The 14,752-nt window shown below is 42.5% G+C and overlaps 2 protein-coding genes across 2 annotated transcripts; both read left to right on the forward strand.

The window, feature by feature from the left end:
• Positions 1-1,789: 1,789 nt before the first annotated feature.
• Positions 1,790-2,749, forward strand: OR51G1 (olfactory receptor family 51 subfamily G member 1; the record flags this gene model as incomplete). Its single annotated transcript, XM_081098221.1, has 1 exon — positions 1,790-2,749. The coding sequence occupies one exon, from the start codon at positions 1,790-1,792 to the stop codon at positions 2,747-2,749; it is 960 nt and encodes a 319-aa protein (XP_080954347.1).
• A 6,846-nt stretch (positions 2,750-9,595) lies between these two features.
• Positions 9,596-10,537, forward strand: OR51G2 (olfactory receptor family 51 subfamily G member 2; the record flags this gene model as incomplete). The annotated part of the gene is made up of 1 exon (XM_081098264.1): positions 9,596-10,537. One exon carries the CDS (start codon positions 9,596-9,598, stop codon positions 10,535-10,537), a length of 942 nt encoding a protein of 313 aa, XP_080954390.1.
• Positions 10,538-14,752: the final 4,215 nt, after the last annotated feature.

Genomic DNA, 14,752 nt, shown 5'->3' on the forward strand with positions numbered 1-14,752 from the left:
AAATATGATATAGGTCCTACATTGTAGGATAATAATACAGGCTTTGAAGTATACTGTCAGGGTTTGAATTCCATCCTCAACACTTACTTTCTCTATAACCATACCAAGGTCTCTTCACCTCTTTGTGCCACCATTTTCTCACTTGTAATATGCTTCTTAGAATAGAACTTATCTCATATGAAGGCTATGAGAGTAGAAAGCCATAATGTACATTAGGCACTTAGTAAAGAATCAGAAACACAACAGATTAAACAAATATTAGCTATTCTAAGCTTTTTATGCATGTGATGAAAATATACTAGTCACACCATATTTCTTTTTATAGACGTATTATGGTATGGCTTGCAATAAATGCAGTTGAATAAAAGTTCCAAAGCAGGAGGAAAGGAATGTCCTGGTGAGTAACAGGGACAGACCAATACTTGTGTGTCTTATTGATCCAAGTCCCAAAGGCACAGCTCACTCTGAGACCCTGAAGATTTCATTTCCTCAGTATAAACTAAAGATTAGAGGCTTTTCCTGTGTATTTTAGGCTTCTCTTAGATATTTCTGTTCCAGATCCGGTGCATACCATGCCCATGTCTACATCTAGCCCCAGCTTAACCGCTCTCATGTTGAGGACATGTATCTCTGCTGATACCAATCAGAACTAAGCCCCGAAGTACCCTTCTCTAGAATTTTTTTCCAGAAACCCCGTTTCTTCCCAGGCATTTCTTAGTCCCAGACTTCAGATTTGCTCATCACCACCTCCCTCCTGAGCCACCAGAGGCCTTCATGTACGTTCAAGAAAGGCATCGCTCTGGTCACAAGTCACAAGTTCAGGGAGTTCAGCAAACATTTACTCAGTACTTCCTTTGCATGCCCTGCAGGCCAGGCATTGTGGAATAAAACACAATCTCCAGCTGAAATATAAATACATCTTGAAGGCACATGATATGCACCTGATCAATTATGAAAAACTGTGTGTAGTACCAGTTCCCCACATATGTGAGACAGATTCTGAATGCTCTACTGATTGAATTGGAGATTCTTTTTCCAGGGAGGAAGACATGAAAAAAGTTTTATCTGAGATTACTTCACTGAACCACTAAGAGTCCAACACTGGTGAACATACCACCTTAAGGTAAGCCACGTGGTGCCCATGAGCTATAGAATCTGAATAAAGAGGGACTTTAGTTAATAACAATATTGGTTCAATAATTTTAACAAATATACCATACTAATGTAGATGTTAATAATTAAAGAGACTGGGTTCAGGGTATATGGGAACTCAGTGTACTATTTCTCAATTTTCTGTGAATTGAAAATTGTTCTGAAAAGTAAATATATATATTTTTTATTGATTAAGGTGTTACATATGTGTCCTTATCCCCCCATTGCCCCCCCACCTCCCCCACTCATGCCCTCACCTCATTAGTGTCTGTGTCCATTGGTTATGCTTATATGCATGCATACCAGTCCTTTGGCTGATCTCTCCCCCTTACCCTCACCCTCCACTGCCTTCCCTCTGAGGTTTGATGGTCTGATCAATGCTTCTCTGTCTCTGGATCTGTTTAGGTTTATCAGTTTATGTTGTTCATTATATTCCACTGGAGAGCACTATGCCAACTAAATATATTTTTAAAAAGCCCTCCAGAAAGTCCCCTTCCTAGGCCCCCCAGAAAAGGCTAATAGATCAGGTCCCCCAATTATTTCCCATTTCATTTGCAGACCCTGACTCTCTGGGCCCTGTCACTCTCCAGGAATCTCATTCTGTATTGCAGATCGATGAATCCAAGATTGCAAAGCCATGATAATCCTTTATAATAGCAGCCTCCAAAAAGCCACTTTCTTCCTGACAGGCTTCCAAGGTCTGGAAGATCTCCATGGCTGGATCTCTATTCCCTTCTGCTTCATCTATTTGACAGTTATTACAGGAAACCTTACCATCCTCCATGTCATCCGCACTGATGTCACTCTTCATGAACCCATGTACTATTTCTTGGCCATGCTGGCTCTCACAGACTTGGGCCTTTGCTTTTCTACACTGCCCACTGTGCTGGGCATCTTCTGGTTTGATGCCAGAGAGATTGGTATTCCTGCCTGCTTCACTCAGCTGTTCTTCATCCATACCTTGTCTTTAGTGGAGTCTTCAGTTCTATTGTCCATGTCCATTGACCGCTATGTGGCCATCTGCAACCCCTTGCGTTACTCCACAGTCTTGACACCTGCTCGAATTGTCAAGATGGGGCTGATCTCGGTGCTTAGAAGCGCCTTACTCATCCTCCCCCTGCCATTCCTCCTGAAGCGCTTCCAGTACTGCCGCTCCCATGTGCTGGCCCATGCCTATTGTCTGCACCTAGAGATCATGAAACTGGCCTGCTCTAGCATCATTGTCAATCACATCTATGGGCTCTTTGTTGTGGCCTGCACCGTGGGTATAGACTCGCTGCTCATCTTCCTCTCCTATGCCCTTATCCTCCGTACTGTACTAAGCATTGCCTCCCGCCTGGAGCGACTTCGGGCTCTCAACACCTGTGTCTCCCATATGTGTGCAGTGCTACTCTTCTACATCCCCATGATTGGCTTGTCTCTTGTGCACCGCTTTGGTGAACATCTGCCCCACATGGTTCACCTCCTCATGTCTTATGTGTATCTGCTGGTACCACCTCTCATGAACCCCATTGTCTACAGCATCAAGACTAAGCAAATCCGCCAACGCATTGCTAAGAAGTTTGAGTTCATAAAATCCCTTAGGTGTTTTCAGTAGGGTTAGGTTAGGGTAAAGGGACAAAGTTTGTGGCATATAGCTTATAAATATTTTTGGTTTTAGCTATGTCGTGGCAAAATAACTAACTCCAATTATCAAGAAAAAAGCTAATTAACAATACAACGTAATGCATGTGCAACCTTATAAAAATTACCTTCCTCTCTGTTCCTTTGGTTTCCTCAAATGCAAAATAAATATGGCAATAATTGCAATACCCTTCATGTAGTGATATTTTTAAGATTAGATGAGATAATTCATGCAAATTTCTAATGCTGCCTAACACATATCAAATCTCAACAAATATTTGGACTCTCTGCTGTTTAGACTTTCCAAATTCTAGTTTCCCCACATGTACAACTGAGACTTCTTTATTGCAGTAATAGAAATAAAGAGGCAAAGAGATGTAAAATAGCATGGAACATTCTTGAGAACTATATACTGCAGGCGCCAGGTAAATGTAGATGGGAACAATTTTACTCACACTACAACTAGGATGTGTGTGTGTGTGTGTGTGTGTGTGTGAGGGAAGGGGGGGTGTTAACTAATTTTTTTCTAAATCGTCTGTCTTCCTCATCAAATTCTACCAATTAATGATTATGGAAAACTTGCAATAACAACAAAAAAACACACACAATGCTGAAATAAAAACACACACAGTAATTTTAGCTTCAATTCTTTCAGCCTAATCCAATAGTATTTTCATTGGATTAGACTGTGGCTCATTTTCATTCTCTCCTAGTTCTGTCTCCTCTCAAGGAACCGTCTTTGTGTATGAGATATTCCCTTACATCTTTTCTCTTCCAACCTTGTTTCTTTTCTCCACTGTTTTCTTGGCTAGAAGACATGGGCTTTATCTTTCCCACATCATATCCTGTTTTTCCCTTACTGAAGTGTCATAGCTAAGATTTAAAGCAGATAGAATTGTCTTCCATAAGTAGGGTCAAATTCTATGTCCCTTCTAATCAATTCTCTCTCTCTCTCTCTCTCTCTCTCTCTCTCTCTCTCTCTCTCTCTCTTTCTCTCTCTCCCCATCTTTACCTCTCTCTCTCTTTGTCTCTTTCTTTCTTTTCATAACAGCTGAGATTTAAAAAAAAATTTCTGCCAAAGCACATCTAATACTACCTATCTCTTGTCAGTGCTTGGACTCATAAGCTGTAAATAAATATTACTTGTGAGTAGGAGGAGTATTATTTATAAAACATTTTCTAAATATATAAAAACTGATAGGATATACCAGTATACATAGACAGATGTTATGAGCTGAATTACATCCTTCCATGAAAACGGGTTGAAGTCCCAACCCTTAGTACTTCTAAATGTATTTGGAGGTAAGGTCTTTAAAAAGGTGATTAAATAAAAATGAGGCCATTAGGGTGGGCCCAAATCCATTATGTCTGGTGTCCTTATAAGAAGAGCCCAACCAGCATTGCTCAGTGGTTGAGTGTTGACCTATGAACCAAAGATCACACTTCCATTCCCAGTCAGGACACATGACCGGGTTGTGGGCTCAATCCCCATTGGTAGGTGTGCAGGAGGCAGCCAGTCAATGATTCTCTCTAATCATTAAAGCTTCTCTCTCTCTCTCTCTCTCTCTCTCTCTCTCTCTCTCTCTCTCTCTCCCTCTCCCTCTCTGAAATCAATGAAAAAAATATATCTATGAATATATATATATATGTATGTATATATATGTGTGTATGTATATGTATATATATATTTTTTTTTTTTGAAGAGAGAGACACCAGTGGTACTGATGCATAGAGGAAAGACCAGGTAAGGACACAGTGAGAAGGTGGCCCCTGCAAGCAAAGGAGAAAAGCCTCAGAAGAAACCTGCCAACATCTTGATTTTGGATTTTCAGACTACAGAAATTCGAGAAAATAAATATCTGTTGTTAAAGCCACCCATTCTGTGGTACTTTGTAACTGTAGTGCTATAAGTCTAATATTTAAAAAATCAAATATAAGAAGTAACTGTACTTTGGAATGAATTCCAGGCTAAAACTGAAGATACATTTTTAATTATAGAGAAAAAGAAAATTCTGAAATCAGAGTTGAAAACAAATCCTATCTAATAAAAGAGAAACATGGCAAATAGCTGTACCTCCGCTACCCTTCCCATTGGCTAATCAGGGCGATATGCAAATTAACTGTGAGCCAAGATGGCGGCCAGAAGCCAGGCAGCTTGAAGCGAACATGAGGCTCGCTTGTTTCAGTGATGGAGGAAGCCAGCGTTCCCCGCCTGCCGCTGCCAGCCTCTGAACTTGCAGTTTGAAACATTGTTACAAATATAGAATCTAAACAAACTCCAGAAACCTGCTTTCAGCCAGCCGGGATCTCTGAGCTGGAGTTGAAACACATGTTTCGATTATAGAACCCAAACAAACCAGATACCTGCTTTCAGCAGCTGAGGCCACAGAGCTGGAGCCAAGCCTCAGAGCTAAAGCTGGCACAGAATAATAAAAAAAAAAGAAAAAAAGGAGCGGTTGGGAGCTTCAGTCACCCCCCGCCTGAAAACAGCCCTCAGCCCCTCACCCAGACTGGCCAGGCACCTAAGCGGGACCCCTACCCTGATCCAGGACACCCTTCATGGCAAACCAGCCAGCCCCACCCGTGCGCCAGGCCTCTGCCCTATATAGTAAAAGGGTAATATGCCTCCCAGCACCGGGATCAGCGGAGCCAAGAGGCCTCCCGGCACCGGGATCAGTGTGACAGGGGGCAGCGCCCAAACCCCTTGATCGCCCTGTGGCTCTGTGTGTGACAGGGGGCAGGGCCACAACCTCCCTATCCGCCCTGCTCTGTTCATGACAGGGGAAGTAGCCCCAACCCCCTGATCAGCCCTGCTCTGTGCCTGATAGGGGGGAGCTCCCCAACCCCCTGATCGCCCTGCGGCTCTGTGTGTGACAGGGTGCGATGCCCCAACCCCCTGATGGGCCCTGCTCTGTGTGTGACAGGGTGTGGCACCCTAACCCCCCACTCCCCACGGGCCCTGCTCTGTGTGTGACAGGGTGCGGTGCCCCAACCCCCTGATCCGCCCTGCTCTGTGTGTGATGGGACAGTGCCCCAACTCCCCTATCACCCTGCTCTGTGCATGACAGGGGGGAGTGCCCCAACCCCCTGATGGGCCCTGCTCTGTGCGTGACAGGGGGTGGCGCCACAACCTCCCCATCGACCCTGCCTTGAGTGTGACAGGGGGCGGTGCCCCAACCCCCAAATCAGCCCTACCCTGAGCGTGACTGAGGGTGGCTTCGCAACCTCCCGATCCACCCTGCTCTGAGCATGACAGGGGGCGGCGCCCCAACTCCCCAATCGGCCCGCTCTGAGCCCAACCAGGGGCTGCACTGAGGGATTGGGCCTGCCCTCTGCCACCCGGGAGCGGGCCTTAGCCTGCAGGTCGTTATCTCCCGAGGGTTCCCAGACTGTGAGAGGACACAGGCCAGGCTGAGGGACCTCCCCTCCCCACCAAGTGCACAAATTTTTGTGCACGGGGCCTCTAGTCATTAATAAAAGGATATGAGGGAAGGTGGAGGGTGAGGGAGTAAGAGGTCAACCAAAGGACTTGTATGCATGCATATGAGCATAACCAATGGACACAGACAGTAGTGTGGTGAAGGCTTGTGTCGGGGGGTGGGGGTTGCCGGGGAGAGGTCAATGGGGGAAAAGGAGACTCATGTGATACTTTAAACAATAAAGAATTTAAATTAAAAAATAAATAAATGCACCAAAACTTAAAAATAAATAAATAATTAATTAATTAAAGGATACATGTAATTCCTAAACTTTTGTGGTTGTCACAAATGTCAGTTTCTGATTTTGTAAGGATGAGGCCCAGAGACCTGCATGCTAACAAGCATCCCAGGTGGTTCTGATCCTGCTTATCTGGGTACTATGACTTGAATAATACTGCTTCATAACACTCAAATGTGTATATGTACATGCTCAACCAGAGATTAATGGAATGTGGTCACAAGAGGATGCCCATCCCAGTCCAAAGGACCCAGTTAAGCCAATGAATTGGAATAATCTCTTACAGTTTGATTGGGAATTCTAGAGCATCCCTTACTAGTTATACCTTTATAGTCCCAAAAGGGGTCCAATAAACTGGATACTAATAACCTGGGAAATGAAAACACTGAAATGGCCCTTAAATCCTCCCTCCATGATGTCTTTCCATCAGGTTTCAGAGTCCAAAAATAGGTCATTAACTCTTAATACCTCTGTTTTAACATGTAAAACTTCATTTTGTATTTACTATCCTTCCCAGGGTTTTATGTTGCCCACAAGTTATGAGAATAGATTAATTTCTCCAATTAGAAACACAGGGGTTAAGATTTCCAAGAATTTTGACTGACTTCTTGCTTTCTCTTTGGTGATAGGAAAAGCATTAATTAAAAAGCTCTTTTAAATGTTGCATATGGTTATATATACCCAGCATGCACACTGTCACATCCAATGTGCATGAACTATACAGTTATGATACATCAAACAGAAAAAACTATCAATAGCACCCACTCTGCTTCAACAAACTCTGGTGGAGGTTGTTTAAAACTTTTACTAGATCTTTCAGCTACTAAAACTTTTACCAGATCCTTCAGCTGTAGCTACAAGTACATAGCATCCTTTGGGCCCCCCTTCTAGACATTTCACATGATTATTCTCTTCTCCTCCCTTTCCTCTATCCCCAAGGTCTGAGATAATGAAGTTGAGGGAGACAGACAGAGTAGGGAATTGATTAAAGATCCTTAAAAGGTTCTCAATGGGGACCTCAGCTAATTACATAAAAATGAGGGATGTAAGCATTCACCCTCCCGTCTCTTCATATCCCTAGAACCAGAGTCTCTAGTTTTAGCCTTCTTTCTTCCCCTTGTAAGGCCTGGAATCTGGATGCAGATGTGGTGTGTGAAGAGTCAAGATAGTAGGCAGGTACTTGATGCTGAGTTGTGGAACCAAGAAGAAGTCCCAGAAGGCTCAGCCAGAGCTCTGAAGAAAGGAGAGAAAAGACTTTGAGGCACAAGAAAGGCTATAGTGGGTACCTGCCCAAGGTGGAGACTGCTATAGTCAGAGATTGCTGACTTCATGGAATCCCAGGTCTCATTTTAGAACTAACTCAGAAAGAAGACAACAGCTTTCTCAAATTTCTTCACTGTTTGGATTTGTTAACCTAAATGTTTCCAAATTTTCAGAATGTGCCTTGGAGCTCTAGAGATTAAAGTTTGGATTCCAGCTCTGCCACTGATTGGCTGAATGATTTTAGGCACATCATCAAATTTTCTAAGGCTCTCTCTCCTCATTCGCAAATTGAGGTAATAATATTAACTTGAAAGGTTTTACTAAGGTCCCATGCTATTTCTTTTGCAATGTTCCTAGTACAGTGTCTGATAAATAGTGAATGTTCATCAGATATTATAGTTCTGTCTCACCACTCTACTTCATTTGCATGTCAAAAAATTTCTTCTGCCTCAGGATTTAGGAGTTAACCACTGTGTAGTTTAACTGTCCCTACTAAGCCCTTGATTTTTTTAATTTCTACTTGGATGACAGTGAAATGTCTTCAGTGTGAGAAGAAAGTGTAATTGTGTTTGAGACTGGAATCTAAAGAAAAATTAGATCTCGGTTCAAATTTCATTTTGGCCATTTACTATGTCTTTGATCTTGTAAATATTATTTTTTTCTAGGCCTCTGTTTCCTCATCTATAATTTTTAATATTAGTAGAACTTTATTCACAGAATTATTTTAAGTAGATAAAACATGGGCCAAATTGGCAACAGCTAATTAAATAAAATTTGGCTCTTATTCATGCATTTTAAAAAATTGCTAAGCATATATGCAGACCAGGGCGCATTCTAAGCACTGTCTTTAAAGAAGTAAACAAAGCAAAGCCCCTGCTCACTTTGAGCTCATTTTATAGTGGGATTGTTCATTGGGAGTGAAATGATCACTCCTCTGGAAGTCAGGAGACTTAAATCAGTATACGGCCTCTGTCTAGTGGCTGTCTCCTTCGGAGACCTTTTTCTTCATGTGTAAAAAAATGAGCCCTACCAGCATCATTGCCTTTTGTTCTGTGGATTCTGCTTTTTGATTGGCGGTGTGCCCATGGATGATGGTGTTTCAGCCTCTCCTCCCACTTACATTCACATCAGGTGATTCCTAGACTTCTAGGAAATGCCACTTACTGATTGACATGAGGATCAGAGCTTTGATTTCTTCCTCCAGCCATCAAGAATAACTATACATACAGCCATTCACATACTCTCCAGTTCTCTCTGGAATTCTGTGAGCTGAGTAGCATTTATGCTCTATCTGGATTAAGCTGGGCTTCTATAGTAGGAAGACCAGAGAAAAGGGTGAGTGAAGAATTTGTCTCTAAGGTTAACAATTATATGTGGCTGAGAAAGAAAGGAAGAAAAAAAAGAAAAAGAGAGGGAGAGAGGAAGGTAGGAAAAAGTAAATAGCAAAGGAAGTAAGGTAAGATAAGGGAAAGGAAGAGAAGTTAAAGAAAATGTGGAATGTTAGTGAAAGTCTTGGCAGAAAATATACATGTGAGAAAAAATTAATTAAAGACCTTCTCATAAAGGGTAGGCAAAGTTAAGTATAACTAATGGAAATAATAAAGATGTTCAAACCTCTTAACCAGAAGGAGCAGGGAGAAAAAACTTCAAAGAAAATAATTTTTCTATAAAAATGTTGAGAAGGAAACATGGTCCAGAAGGAAATGGTTCTTTGGAAGAGCTGTACAGTTCTAATATATTTTTTTTCTTTTTAAATTTGTTTCCAGGCACAGTCACTAGGTTTTTCTCAATTCATTTCAGAAATTGAGAGGGAATCCAACACCACTTCCCTCTGCACAAAATGACATTGGGATCCCTGGCAAATGGCAGCCGCATTTCCTCCACCTTCCTGCTGAGTGGCATTCCTGGGCTGGAGCACATGTACATCTGGATCTCCATCCCATTATGCTTCATATACCTGGCTTCCATCCTGGGCAACTGCACAATTGTTTTTATCATTAAAACAGAGCCCTCACTCCATGAGCCAATGTACCTCTTCCTGTCCATGCTGGCTCTGACTGACCTGGGTCTGTCTCTTTGCACACTCCCTACAGTGCTTGGCATCTTTTTGATTGGGGTACGTGACATCAGTCAGGATGCTTGTTTTGCTCAACTCTTTTTCATTCACTGTTTGTCCTTCCTGGAGTCCTCTGTGCTACTGTCTATGGCCTTTGACCGCTTTGTGGCCATCTGTCGCCCCTTGCACTATGCTTCCATTCTCACCAACACAGTCATTGGCAGAATTGGCCTGGCTTCCCTGGGCCGCAGTGTAGCACTCATTTTCCCATTGCCTTTTATGCTCAAAAGATTCCCGTATTGTGGTTCCCTTGTCCTCTCACATTCCTATTGTCTCCACCAAGAGGTGATGAAATTGGCCTGTGCCGACATCAAAGACAACAGCATCTATGGCATGTTTGTCATTGTGTCCACAGTGGGTATAGACTCACTGCTCATTCTCTTCTCCTATGCCCTGATTCTGCGTACCGTGCTGTCCATTGCATCCAAGGCTGAGAGACTCAAAGCTCTTAACACCTGTGTTTCCCACATCTGTGCTGTGCTCCTCTTCTACACTCCCATGATTGGCTTGTCCATCATCCACCGCTTTGGGAAGCAGGCACCTCATCTGGTCCAAGTGATCATGGGCTTTGTGTATCTTCTGTTCCCTCCTCTGATGAACCCCATCATCTACAGTGTGAAGACCAAACAGATCCGAGATCGTGTGACCCATGTCTTTTGTTACTAGCTGGGTCTAGTCTTAGAGGCATTATTTCCTTAAACGTATCCTTACTTCTCTATCTTTGTAATATCTAATGTGCATAAAATGAAGGAGGCTTTTACTTATTTACTAAACAAATATATACATAGGATTATATTACTCATAGTAAAAAGAAATTGATATAGAAGCAAAAAGAGATATCTTCCTCCAGCAGGGGGAAGAGAGTGTCAAGAAAGGTTTCCTTGTCTTGGGAGCTTTAGGGACATATAAGACTTGGGAAGTCAAAGTAGGAAGTTACAGTCCAGTCTGAAGGAACAGCATGTGCAAAGCTGAAGCAAAGGTGTGCGAGAAGAAATGCATTCAGGGAAATATCTGAAGTTGTTTTTTGTTGTCGCTGTTTTCTCACATGTCAGAAAAGAGTAGAGAACATGGGTGGGGGTGAAGGGCTAACTGGAAACAGGTTGAGGCACTGACCATATCAGAATGATCAGGAGTCAATGAACCATAAAGAGACAATTTCTTATGCCCTCTTATCTCTGAATTACAAGCGTACCTCCACATTGCCCAGGTTTGAAAAATATATCTATATATATTTTGAGTAATATATGTCAATACAATATTTGTAATTTTGACTTGAGGCATCTCTGAGGAAAGCAGGCCTGGATAAGATGCTATCAAGAAAAGCTTTGAAAAGCTAAAGGGAAATATGAGGATGTCATGTTCCTGCACAGTTTTAGTGCAGGATCAAGAAAGGGCATGGCAAAGAGCCAAAGGCAAAATCTTTCTCTATGAGGTTTATATAGAGCCAGTTCTCACATGAGATTGGCCTCTTCAAGACTATCTAGCACATTTGACATTTAACTTATCCTGTCTGTTTCTGCAATGATGGGTATATCATGCCGAAGATCCTAGGTTACTTAAAAAAAGAAAATAGAATAAAATGGAATACTTACGTGAGTGTCATGGGTAGTTTATTTCTTAAAAAGAGTAGAAACTATACTTTTAGGGGAATGGGAAATCAATGAACTAGTTAGCTAGGAAAGTAAAAAACAAACACATTTACATTTTAAGAGATTCACTCTGTCTATAATATAGAAAATTAATTAGGGAAGAATTGATAAGGAAGTGTAAATAGGAAGCCATTATAGTCATCCAGAAAACAAATCGTCATAACCAGTACCATGGTAGAATGAGTGGAGGGTGAGATTGGTGCAAGAAGCCAAATTAGGAGGCCATAAAAAGTTCTTGCATAAGATTATGATTTAAGATGATTATTCTTGCAGAAGAGATGGAAAGAACAGGAACAATGGTAAATGGTTGAGAGAGAGAGAGAGAGAGAGAGAGAGAGAGAGAGAGAGAGAGAGAAAGAACAGAAAAAATGATGAGTGGTTGAGAGAGAAACTTCTAGAGCAATTGTGTCAGTTTGAATGTGGAAAATAAGGTGAGGTAGTGAACACTGATGTAAGAATAATTTGAGTTGAGAGGAGTAATAGGGGAGGTAAGTCTTCTGGCCTTTAACAAAGCAGACGGCAACATTTGGCAAACACTACAGCTTTTGCTTTAGGCTTGGTGTGATTGTAGCAGTAGGAAAGGAGCTGCCTAGGGCTGTGATCATGTGCTCTAACCTGAGGTGATTGACATAGTATATTTCAATCCACTGTTCATAGAGATGCTAACAGATTTTGAGCTTAGAAAATGAACAGTACTTTTATTCAATGATGGTTACTCATGAATTTACAAACTGACAAACATATTTTCAGGCCCTTCTTTGCCCAAGTATGTGTTAAGCAATGTAAAAATAAATAAGACATACAGACATTTATAAATCATGGGATTTATAATTTAACAAAGGCAAACAATATTCAAACAATTAAAGGTTAACGATTGTTGAAATTATGTTGTAGTGCCCAACCGGCATGTCAGTGGTTGAGTGTCAACCTATGAACTAGGAGGTCATGGTTGGATTCCCAGTCAGGGCACATGCCAGGGTTGTCGGCTCAATCCCCGAGGTGGGGCATGCAGGAGGCAACCTTTCCATAATTCTCTCTCATCATTGTTGTTTCTGTCTCTCCCTCTCCCTTCCTCTCTGAAATCAATAAAAATGTATTTTTTTTAAAAAAAAAAAAAGAAAGTATGTTGTAGAAATCAGTACACTGTGAAAGAAAACACAATTTAGATATAAATTTGGTATACTTAGAGCAAGAAGATGTTAGCAAAATAACAGAAGATGTATATTTAAGCTACATCCTACTAAACTAATTGGGAGAAAGAAAAGTTGAGGAAATGCTTTTGTTTTAGGCATAGTAAATCCTCCCCACCCTCCCACCCTACAAAGATTTTAATGTCTTAGTCCTTAAAATTTGTGAATATATCACCTTATCTGATAAAAGGATACTTTGCACATGTAATTAAATGTATAGATTTTTGAGATACGTAGATTATCCTGGATTACTCAGGTGATTCAACATAGTTACAAAAATTCTTAAGAGCAGATAGCCTTTCCTGGCTGTGGTCAGAGGGACACCTGACTATAGAAGGAAGGTACAGAGAGATGTAATTTCACTGGCTTTGAACATGAAGGATGTGCGCCAAGAGTCAAGAAATATAGGTAACCTTAGGAGCTGGAAAAGGCACTTGATTCTCGTCCAGTGCCTCCAGAAAAGAATGCAGGCTTGTCAACAGCCTGATTTTAGCCCACTAAGATGTCAGATGTCTAACTTACAGAATTGTAATGTGAGTTGTTTTAAACCATTCTTTATAATAATTTATTATGCAACAATAGAAAACTAATATAGTAGCATTCTGACATAAAACACGCCATAAGAAAAGCTTTAGGTGTAACATGGTGATGTACTTGTTTTATAGTGTTGAAATACAAGGCCGAGTATTAACAGATAAGGTAGTGAGAAAAGCAGGTATTGAATGATGGAAAGGCTTTGTGCATATAGAGAGCCTTGCCATTATCTCATAACTTTTTGGATAGCTATTGAAAGGTTTCAAGTGTGGCAATATTTGCCTTTAAAAAGATATTTCTAAGAGTTAATCTTAATGTTCAGGATGATAGGCTAATCCTGGGGAAGTTTTAAGTTTGAGTTAAAACAGCTACAGTGGGAATAAATGGGGGAAAGAGAATTTTACTAATGCATGATCTTCACAGTTTGATGATCAAATCTTGTTTAAAATAGGTATTTACTTTCATGCCTACACTCAAGCGTTATTGTCTTGCAAATGAGGACAAGGCTGTTTTTGTAGTCATCTACACTAATAAAAGAGAAAAATGGTAATTGGTGTACGGCGATACCCTTTTCATTGGCTAATCAGGGCTATATGCAAATTAACTGCCAACTAAGATTGGCAGTTAACTGCTGACAAGATGGCGGCTAATTTGCATATGTAGGCACAATGCAGGGAGGCGAAAGGGAAAGCAGGAAGAAGGCCCCTGCCACTGACAGTGATCTGAAACCCAGGGGGGAGCTAAGAGCTGGGGGGCAGAGCAAAGGCGGCCCTAGGGCGGCCTTTGCCCTGCCCCCAGCCATGATAGGAGAATCAGGTGCCTTTTCCGCCCTGGCCAGTGATAGCAGGAAGTAGGGGTGGAGCCAGCGATGGGAGCTGGGCACGGTCGAAGCTGGCAGTCCCAGGAGCTAGGGGTCCCTTGCCTGGGCCTAAAGCGGAGTCCACGATCGCGGGGCTGCTGCAGCTGCGGGTCCCCGCTGCCTGGGCCGGACGCCTAGGCCAGAGGCGTCAGGCCTGGGCAGGGGCAGAGCCTGCAACCGCGGGGAGCTGGGGGTCCCCTGCCCAGGCCTGATGCGTGGGCCAGAGGCATCAGGCCTGGGCGGGGGCGAGAGCCAGTGATCGGTTGGAGAGGGGGACCCCTGTCCAAGCCTGACACCTCTGGCAGAGGCCTCAGGCCTGGGCAAGCGGCCGATCAGGCGATCGGAGGGTGATGGGGGTCTACGCCTCTGGCCGAGGCATCAGGCCTGGGCATGGGGCCGATCCTGCGATTGGAGGGTGATGGGGGTCAACGCCTGAGGGCTCCCAGTATGTGAGAGGGGGCAGGCTGGGCTGAGGGACACTCCCCCCACACACACACCCAGTGCACGAATTTCATGCACCGGGCCCCTAGTGACAAATAAGCACCATGCCAGCCTCCTATTTAAAACTCTATATCCAGAAAAATCAGTCACATATGTCTGTACATAGTTGCTTAGTTGAATTTGTGAGTTACGTATAAATTATGTTTGT

Source organism: Myotis nattereri (genome assembly GCF_964212035.1).
Source record: "Myotis nattereri genome assembly, chromosome: 9".
NCBI lineage: Eukaryota > Metazoa > Chordata > Mammalia > Chiroptera > Vespertilionidae > Myotis > Myotis nattereri.